The 9,151-nt window shown below is 33.4% G+C and overlaps 3 protein-coding genes across 4 annotated transcripts; all 3 read right to left on the reverse strand.

Annotated features, from left to right (window-relative positions):
* Positions 1 to 245: 245 nt before the first annotated feature.
* On the reverse strand, positions 246 to 4,154 carry LOC108971210 (probable cytochrome P450 6u1). 2 transcript variants are annotated; one of them, XM_018937102.1, is made up of 3 exons: positions 3,992 to 4,154; positions 1,004 to 2,364; positions 246 to 933 (listed from the first exon to the last, which is right to left on the reverse strand). In XM_018937102.1, the coding sequence occupies exons 2-3, from the start codon at positions 2,073 to 2,075 to the stop codon at positions 518 to 520; spliced, it is 1,488 nt and encodes a 495-aa protein (XP_018792647.1). In that variant the 5' UTR covers positions 2,076 to 2,364; positions 3,992 to 4,154; the 3' UTR covers positions 246 to 517. The 2 variants fall into 2 exon arrangements, with proteins under 2 accessions (XP_018792647.1, XP_018792648.1); XM_018937103.1 differs by lacking the exon at positions 3,992 to 4,154 and adding an exon at positions 2,894 to 2,941.
* On the reverse strand, positions 2,407 to 3,992 carry LOC108971212 (probable Ufm1-specific protease 1). The gene is made up of 2 exons (XM_018937105.1): positions 3,270 to 3,992; positions 2,407 to 2,796 (listed from the first exon to the last, which is right to left on the reverse strand). Exons 1-2 carry the CDS (start codon positions 3,831 to 3,833, stop codon positions 2,668 to 2,670), a joined length of 693 nt encoding a protein of 230 aa, XP_018792650.1. The 5' UTR covers positions 3,834 to 3,992; the 3' UTR covers positions 2,407 to 2,667.
* A 366-nt stretch (positions 4,155 to 4,520) lies between the features above and the next one.
* On the reverse strand, positions 4,521 to 6,824 carry LOC108971211 (serine protease inhibitor 42Dd-like). Its single transcript, XM_018937104.1, has 5 exons — positions 6,371 to 6,824; positions 6,171 to 6,313; positions 5,212 to 6,104; positions 5,003 to 5,144; positions 4,521 to 4,914 (listed from the first exon to the last, which is right to left on the reverse strand). Exons 2-5 carry the CDS (start codon positions 6,172 to 6,174, stop codon positions 4,784 to 4,786), a joined length of 1,170 nt encoding a protein of 389 aa, XP_018792649.1. The 5' UTR covers positions 6,175 to 6,313; positions 6,371 to 6,824; the 3' UTR covers positions 4,521 to 4,783.
* Between the last annotated feature and the right edge of the window lie 2,327 nt (positions 6,825 to 9,151).

The raw sequence follows: 9,151 nt of genomic DNA on the forward strand, positions 1-9,151 counted from the left end.
AACAACCCTTAAGCAAATCGTGTCACCCACATGTTTAAAATAAAAAAAGTCATATTATTACTTGATATCTTTAACATATATTTTTGTTCATGTCTTCCATATAATAAACTAATTTGTCTTGAACAAATAACAAAATAACTTTCGTAAACATATAAAGGATAACTTAAATACACATCACAAGCAGCAAACATTCTTTTCCGAGTCTGGATATTATTTTGTTTTGTAAAATATACTTAAGTATTGAAGTGTAGTGAAGAATTATCAAATATAAATCTAAAAAATAGCACACCCTAGAAATCCCTACACATAATTTGGAAAGTCATAAGGCAAACTAGAGCTTAAAAACAATAAACTAAATCCTAAAAACAATAAGGCGGAATAATTACACAAAGGAAGTCAAGTTAATTTTAGAAGGAAATTAAAATAAATTTTGTACACAACTATTAATTGTGCCATCAGAATGTCTAAATATATTTCGTTTATATTACTTTTCTTCTATGCCACATTTGTACTCTTCTCACCTACGCTGAACATTTAACTTCAATTTGTCTTTTGGTGTTAGCACCAAGCGCTTGTTATCGTACACCAGTGGAATAGGTGTTTCGCGACAGGGACTGAAACTGTAATCACGCAACAGTGTTCCGAGTCCAACCAGCATTTGCTTTTCGGCAAATTGTTGCGCTAGGCAGTAACGGGGGCCGGCACCGTAAGGTAAGAAAGCCATTGGATGGCGTCGCTTACTATTTTCCTTACTGAAACGTTCCGGATCGAATTTATTTGGCTCAGGATAAAGCACTGGATCATGGTGTATAGCCGCTATTGGGATGACTAGATGATTGTCTGGTCGCAGCATGAATATAGAGTTGGGCACTTCGTAATCCTCATTCGTATTACGTAGTAGGAAAGAGTAAGGTGTATGCTTGCGCAAAGTTTCTGAAAAAAGTTGAATAGCGATGTAAATTATAAAATACTAAAATACTTTCTAGGAATAGCCAATTCTTACCATTTAAACATTGCCTCAGCAAATTCATATCGTTCAAATTTTTACTATCCATACCATTCTCATTACGCTTGAGCACATTGCATATTTCTTCCTGCACACGCCGCTGCAAATCCGGCTGCAGCGCTAATTCATACAGGCAGAATGTCATCGCCGAGTTGCATGTTTCCAAACCCATAAGGATAAATGAAAATGCCTGTGCTGCGATTTCTTCGTCACTTAAACGTCTTTTTGGATCGCGATCACGTTTCAACTCGGCAAACATGTGAAAGAAACTATTTCGTTTATCTAAGCGACTCCACTCCTGTTCGAAAAGCTTCTGACGCACTAGCTTAAGAAAGTAATCAGTAGCAGCTTGTTCGTAGTTTTTATAGCGTAACAAGCGTGCAACATTTGGAAAATACATAAGAAAATATAGACGAAACATATTGAAGTCTTTGAGGTAGCTACGCGCCATACGACGGAATTCTGTATCGGAATTTAGCAACGTTTCACCACTAATGCCAAACGCCAGTGTTGAAATGACATCAATATTATAACAATCCACCAAATTATTAACAGGCACTGCCGCATCTTCCGACACCTGTGTCAAAGAGCGATGCATTGTGCTTGCGACCTTCTCCAACGTGGGTAGCATCTGTGAGATATTATCTTGAGCAAAAGCTGGGCACACCACCGTGTTTAGGCGTTGCCAATCTGCGCCATCTTGTTGCAGCAAATTCGCCGAGAGTGGATCATGTGGCGCATTACCGAATACACCTCGCTCCTTAAAATGTTCAGAATGTGTTATAAGCACATTTCGTACCAAATCTAAATCCAATACCAAAACCATTGGTTTCAAATATGCATAACAACCTATGAAGGGTGCTTGACCTTTGTACTTTTCGTAAAGTTGTTCCAGCACAGCGCTAATATGACGTTTGCCACCAACACCACCCAAATTACCAACTAAGAATCTCGGTTTCTCATGTAATATACCGCGCCGCTTCCAGTGCGAAAGACTTGCTTTGACTATGAAATAAATAATTGAGGCAGCACTTAAGGCGGTGTACAGCAAGCGTTGAAGCAATTCCATGTTGATTCGAGGCAATATTATAGTATGTACAACTAGTGGATTTTATATGTTTGTGGCTAGTAGATTATTAAGCGTTAGTTATTGATTAAATTTTCACATGACGAATTATGTCTTTTGTTTATAGGTATTTGTTAGGTTTACTCCGCGGCACTCAAGCCAGTGTAGTCAGCAGGCGTGTGTTACGGAGCGGCCACAATTGCTTATCGCATGCATATTTAACAATTTCGTATAATTTCATAAATTGATGTCTTATCAGTGCCTATCGCATATTTTGCAACAGTAGATATGTCTGAATGTCACAAGTAAAATATGTAAAAGTTAAATATGTGATAAAAAAGAAGTAATTCGTTGATAGTTCCTTCTAAAAGCAAAAGTCCAAAAAGGTTTATTTTGTTTGAAAATAGTTATATATGTATTTAAATTTATTTAACGTTTTTGGTATCTCTGTAATGAAAGCAATTGAAATTTTATTAAGTAATACTATTGCAACAGTTTTATATGTTATTTTTTGGATATGGACATTTAACAAATGAATAATACAATTATATGTATTGTCCAGGTGTTTTCATGTTTTGGCATCTTGTTTTTGTTCTTATTTAAGTTGAGGTAAACAAATGTTATAGAAGGAACTATCAACAAATTCCGAGGTGTGCTGCCAACGTATGTAGCCGCGTTCAACTAGTTCTTGCACAGATTTGGGCACGCCGCTAAAGTGGGGATCCTGCAAGTGAAGGAGAATATAAAAAAAAACTTAAAAATATGTTAAACACATATATGTATAAAATATACAATTTCGAATAAAACATTTTTAAAAATACAATATAAAATTTCGAAGTATTGAATTCATAAATCCGCTTGTGGCTGTATCAAATAATTAAAGCAAATAACCTTTAGTAAATAAGCAACCTACGGTAATAATCGTCGACTTTGACCTAACGTAATTATTTATACCGCTTTAATTGTAATATGTGTATGCTGTTATTGCGCAAGTATTTTACACATGAGTTGTTGCGTACCCAACGAACTAGCCAAAATGCACAGTTTGTTGTTAAACAATTTAATTTTAAAAGTTGGCAACCACACAACGATCACCACCACCTGTTAACTAGTCACAGGTCATACATTTTTTTTATAAGTAAATTTCTTGACAAAATTTTTTACCAATGTTATATGCTAACTAACTTTATTACTTACAACGACTAGTAAATAAACTTGATTGCCGCTAATATGAATTCCTGCAATACCCTTCGATCCAGCGTCCATATCACCGCCCATCATAACTAGGCCACCATAATCATCAAAATATTTCTTCAATACATTTGCGTACTTTTTTAGATCCTCGTGGCTGGCAATATGAATGATACGGCATACAACATCGTAGAGTGCATCCAAAAAGTAGAAAACTTCAATGGCTCCAATCCAATCATGTGAGCCAACAAAATCATTTTCTTTGTCACCGATTTGCACAAGTGTCTGCTGTATTTCTTTTATAGATGGCACTAGTACATCTACGTCCGTAGCACCGCGTTTTCCAGCAATCCAAGAGCATATGGATTGTAGCGTGCGATAGGCACAACCCCAGCCAAGGTCCTTGAAACCGTCGCAATTATAGTGAAAATAGGAAAAATCTCCCTTCGTATATGAAGTGACGCTGGGTTCTGTTGCAGCATTTGTTTTCGGCAATGGCAGGCATTTCTGCACGTTGCGTAGCAATTGATATGGATAGCATTTGCGTGTTACTTGATGTTCTTCATCCATATCTAGTAATACGATTTGCTTATTCAACCATTAATCGCCCACCTTACTTTTTTCGTTCGTTTTTTTTTTCGCTTGCACACTTTTTTACTCGAAACTGCGTCTGTGCCCAAAAACTTTCTTAGCTAACGCGGCTACATTATATGTATATTGCTCATCACCTAAATCAATTATTTTGCACTTGTTTTACTTTCAATTAATTTCAATCGTATGCGTCAATTTCTACCGACAACCGAATAATAAATAAATTTTAGATTTTGCGTCTCTCACGACGCAGCTATCGTGTTTTATTTTGCAGTTGCTTGGTTGTTGTTTTTGTTGCTGATGTAACGTCAAAGACAAAGTGTGTAGACAAAAGTTGCCACTTAATTAATAAATAAAAGGAAGAACGGTTTTGAAAAGCGGTTACTTTTATTTCTAATTTATAGCAAGAAATATTTTATATGTGCTACAGTTTTCGAATCTGTTAAAACGAGTTTGATTTAACATTAACATTCTTAATTTTCTTTTAAACTTTTATTGAAGTTATTTTTTAGTACTAATGTATAATAAAATTTTAACTTTGGCTAGTAGTGTACTTTTTTGTTTACCTACACTTAAAAAAATGGTACTTACAATTCCAAAGGTCTCCAAAAACTGTGTTGCTCGTGTTTATACTTAGTTCAGATACTAATTAAAACACCACCACTGTGTGGTTATATTTTTTTATTTTTCTATATAAGGTTTACATATGTATGTTCAATATTATCGATAGCAATAATTATGGTTACGTTTATCGAACTCTTGCGTGATCTACAAAATTACAACGTTTAATGAAATTGCTGCAATGAATATGCTGTTGTAAAATCCTGTATCGTCATGGGATATTTATAAGAATACACTCATTCTTTGCTGTTTGTTAAATAACTATGTAAATATTTGCACTTGTTTGTTGTGAATAACAACAATTATAATTAGAAATGTGTGACATGACCAACGAAATAGACATTTTCATTGTCTTTAATTGCAAATACAAATGGATGATCGGCGACGAACTGGTATGTTTGTTGTGCAAATGTAGCCGATAACGGTACAATTTTCAAATCTGCAGTAGAAGTGAGTAAATTATTAAAAAAAAAAATATATATATATTTATAGTATATATATTTAGCATAACAAAACTTTGTACTCACATGTAGCCGCTGCTGCCTCAGTGCCGGATTCGTTAACCTCGATGAAAGCTTTATGCTGAACTTGGGAAACGGCTACTTTTTCTTTCTGAGCCAGCATGCTGCTGAAATCGGCTTTATCACTGAACATGGTGGTTAAGCCCAACTAGTGGATAGAAAAAAAAAATTAAATTTTCTTATAAAATATTTAGACATTTTCATTTAACAATTACTTGCGCCAACACTGGCTTTAGGTCCAGATCGAATTCAAATTTAAATTTCGGCAGTTGTATGTTAACCTCTTCGGTGCGCATCGCCGCTGACAACTTTGCCAAATCAACACTCTTCAATTTCGTCTCCAACGACGCTAAACCGTCAACACTCTTCGGCAGCAACACCAACATAGAGACATCTGTATTCAAATAATTCATTTCAACGGCGGTAGCATCCAGCTCCTTGAAGTCGCCATACAGAAATGTGTCCGTCTGCTTCATCATATCCACTTCCGACTTGCGCGCAGCACTCGTGTGGAACTCGCGCTTAGCGGTCGAATGATTACTAAACTGATTCAACCACTTCGCCTTGAAATAGAGCGCATTCACCAGCACCAGCGCCGTATTGGCATCCAAGCTGTTGGCAGGAATTAGGCCACGTATTTTATTATCAGTTTCGGCTTCCACCCAGCTATTAATTGCCGCCGCTGTTGCAGTTGCATCAGCAAAGCGCACATTCTCTGCGTTGGCGTGCATTTGATTGACGGCGAGCTCATTGTATTTGGTGGAAATTTGAAAACGTTGATCCAGGTAAATGCGATTGGCTAATCGGAATGTTGCGCTACCCACTGACTTGGTCTTCTCAAAGAGTTTGCCGTACTTCTGTGCAGCGCTTTGCTTATCAGCGACGTGTTTTAGTGCCAGACTGTTGGCCAATTCCTCAGCCGTTTCACCTTCAGCGCCCAAGTAGGCTAGCGCTAAACAGGTTTCTATGGAAATTGGCGACACGATCACATTCTCATTGGGCTGTGCGCTGACGACAGACTGAATAAGCTGCGAGGTCATTGTTTGACCGGCGACGTTGTCACAACTGGCCATTGCGATGATGATGAGGAGTAATAGGTAAATTCCGTCTGCGAGAACAATAAAAAAGTAATTATTTTATTTGTTGGTATGCAAATAAATTATTTTCAATTCACTCATTGTCAGCTGTGCTTTTATGTTGCTTATTTTTTAAGAATTTCTTTTTATGTATCCGTGTCTGTAGACTTCACGGCTTGCTGACAATCTCCAGACTGGGCTTGCCAGCACAATTAGTTTCTGCTTATGAATGAATCCAATGCTAAAATTAGGTGTTTATTATTATGTTTTTTATTGGCAAATATAGGTTTGTATGTACTTGCGTGCATGAAGCAATTGAGGTTGTCATCGAAAAACCGAAAATATGAGTAAAGAAGAATTGTTTGCTTTCCGAATTGGGCAACGATTCGCTATTATTATTTATTATTTTTATTAATGAATAATCGGCCTGAATAAACACTTTTTTGGTTAACAAATTCACTATTATTTTTATTTTTATTTTTAAGCAGCACTTTTGTTACTAGACAACCGCTATGTCCGTTATGTACATAAGTATGTACTTATATGCTCGTATGTATACCGCTGTAATTTTGAATGAATGGCCATTATATGTGTCATGGGAAGGCATGTCTGACGTCAACCAGGAACCTGTTCTACTTCTGTGTAAGCTTCCACATACATATATAGTTATATACAATGTATGTACATAGGAACATCGCAAACTGCTTATACGACTTAAAAACAATTGCAGTCGCGCTGTTTTATTAGACAAATAATTTTGCATAATTGTTGGGATTTACCTGTCCAAAATTATATGAGAATATATTGTATTTATGTACATTAGGGTGGGTCGACTTTTTTTCGCCAAGAAAATCTCTGTTCCAAGAGTATAAAAATTATGAATGCAAATATTATATCCCTATTTTTAATTATAAGTGTTAAAATTTTTTGTTATTTTTTTTAATCACGATCATACATACATAAGTAAAATTTTAAAACATTGAAGTATAAGAAGTTTTGACCGAAATTTAAACTTAAAAAAAAATTGGAAAAATAAAAAAATTAAAGAATAATAATTTTAATATTTTTTAATAATTTAAATAATTTTTCAAACAATTTTAATATCTTTTTTAATAATCGTGATAATTTTTGTTTCATAAATCTTAAAATCTTATTAGAAAACATTTACTATTTTATTTAAATATATATTTTTTTAAAGAACTTTACGCCCTCTATGTATGTACATACCAAACACAATCACAAAAGCTGTAAATATCTTCATTATTCTCCAAACAATTTTATTTATCTTTTAAATTTTTAATAGATAGTTGATAATGAGAAAAAAAAAAACAAAAGTGGATTTCTATATAACATTATAGGATTGTTATTGCATTATTATTATAATTTCAATTTAGTATTTTTATAAATTGTTTACCTAACATATGTATACTAGAAATACACATACATACATGTATGTATGTAACTATGCACACGTGTATGTATGTATGTATGAAATAATTGTAGTATGCTATATAAATTTATGATACAGTTATAATTCATACTTTTCGGCACGACTGTGAGTGCGCGTAAAAAGGCTGCTACTAGCAGGACTTTCATATTTCCCGCCACTTACAAAATATTATTAATATATAGTATTTATATATATGTACTTTTAAAGTATAGATACTCGGAGCGGCTTGGTGAATTATTTGCTTGTTTTGGTAAATTAACGTTTTTGTTGAATGTTGTTGTGCACAAAAGTGGAAAAATGTTAATTTTGTAATAAGTTTGAGTTTCGAAAAAGTAGAGGGCAATAAAAAAAAATGCTTTTATGAACAAAGCAAAAGAGCAAAGGAGTGTTTTAGTGTTTTCGGTTTAGTGAGTAGGTAATTAGAGTCTTTTTAGGCTTGTTAAACGGTTAAATTGGAATAATTTCACTTGATCGTTAATGCTTTATGCACAAAATGTAAGTGCAAACGTTGTTTATATATGTTTTTGTTGTTGTTTAAATTTATTTTACTTTTACTTTTGTTAACTTTGTGGATATTCTTAGAATATATCAATATACATACATATCATGTATGTATGTATGCATAAATAAATGAGTTTGTTAGATTTTTTTTTTTTTTCATTTTTTATGTTAATTGTTTACAATTTTTTTGCAAATGGTGGATATTGAAATATTCAAGGTTTGTTATGCAGAAAGTAGTAAAAAGAGGAGAACGAGAGGGCGTGTGCTTTGTTTTGTTAAAAAGTTAGGTATACAACATATCACACAATTGTTGTTGTTTATTGCTGCTTACTATTTTTTTTAACAGATTGGACAGATGTTTGAAAAAAATTTAAAATTTAAAAATAATAAACAATTTTTTTTTTGAAATTTGAAAATTTTAGTTTTTTTTGAGAGAGTGGGTAGATGCTTGATAAAAAATTTAAAAATTCTAAGTAATAAAAAATTGTGAAAAAAAATTTTTTGTTTTAAAGAGTGGTCAGATTTTTTTTAAAGCAAATTTAACAATTCAAAATTATACAATTATATTGTTTCTGAAATATACATTTTTTTTAAGAATAAAGTGTTTTAAAGTTGTCTTTTTTTAAATTGCTTGGCCAGATGGTTTTAGACAATTCAAAATCATAAACTATTTTTTCGAAATTTGCAATTTTTTTGTAAAAAAAAGTTGTTTTTTGCAATTGCTTGGTGGTGCAGGCAGCAAACGGTTACGGAGTATTTTTAAGCATATTAGTTAGAAATGAAAAATAGTTTGTTTAGCTTTAAGCGTAAAGTGGGGAAAGGCATAATTTCGGTAGTTTAGCTGAGAACCATTAATTGTAGGCATGTGTATGTATGTAGGTGAGTGGCGTATATTACAAATTCAATTTGATTGTATATATTAGTTATTGCATGCGAATGCGCTTGCAGGTATTGTATATTTTGAATCTAGGCTTAGCAAAATTTTTTTAAATTTTAAGGTTAGAAATTAGTTGAAGACATTACTGCGGCGCCAAATTTATACATTAATCAAATTTACAATATTAATGCGCGCTATTAGAACTTAGCCTTGTATATTTATATGCTTTTTTTGCAATCAAAATTATATAT

Source organism: Bactrocera latifrons, unplaced genomic scaffold (assembly GCF_001853355.1).
Source record: "Bactrocera latifrons isolate USDA-ARS-PBARC rearing strain unplaced genomic scaffold, ASM185335v1 scaffold_33, whole genome shotgun sequence".
NCBI classification, from domain to species: Eukaryota; Metazoa; Arthropoda; class Insecta; order Diptera; family Tephritidae; genus Bactrocera; species Bactrocera latifrons.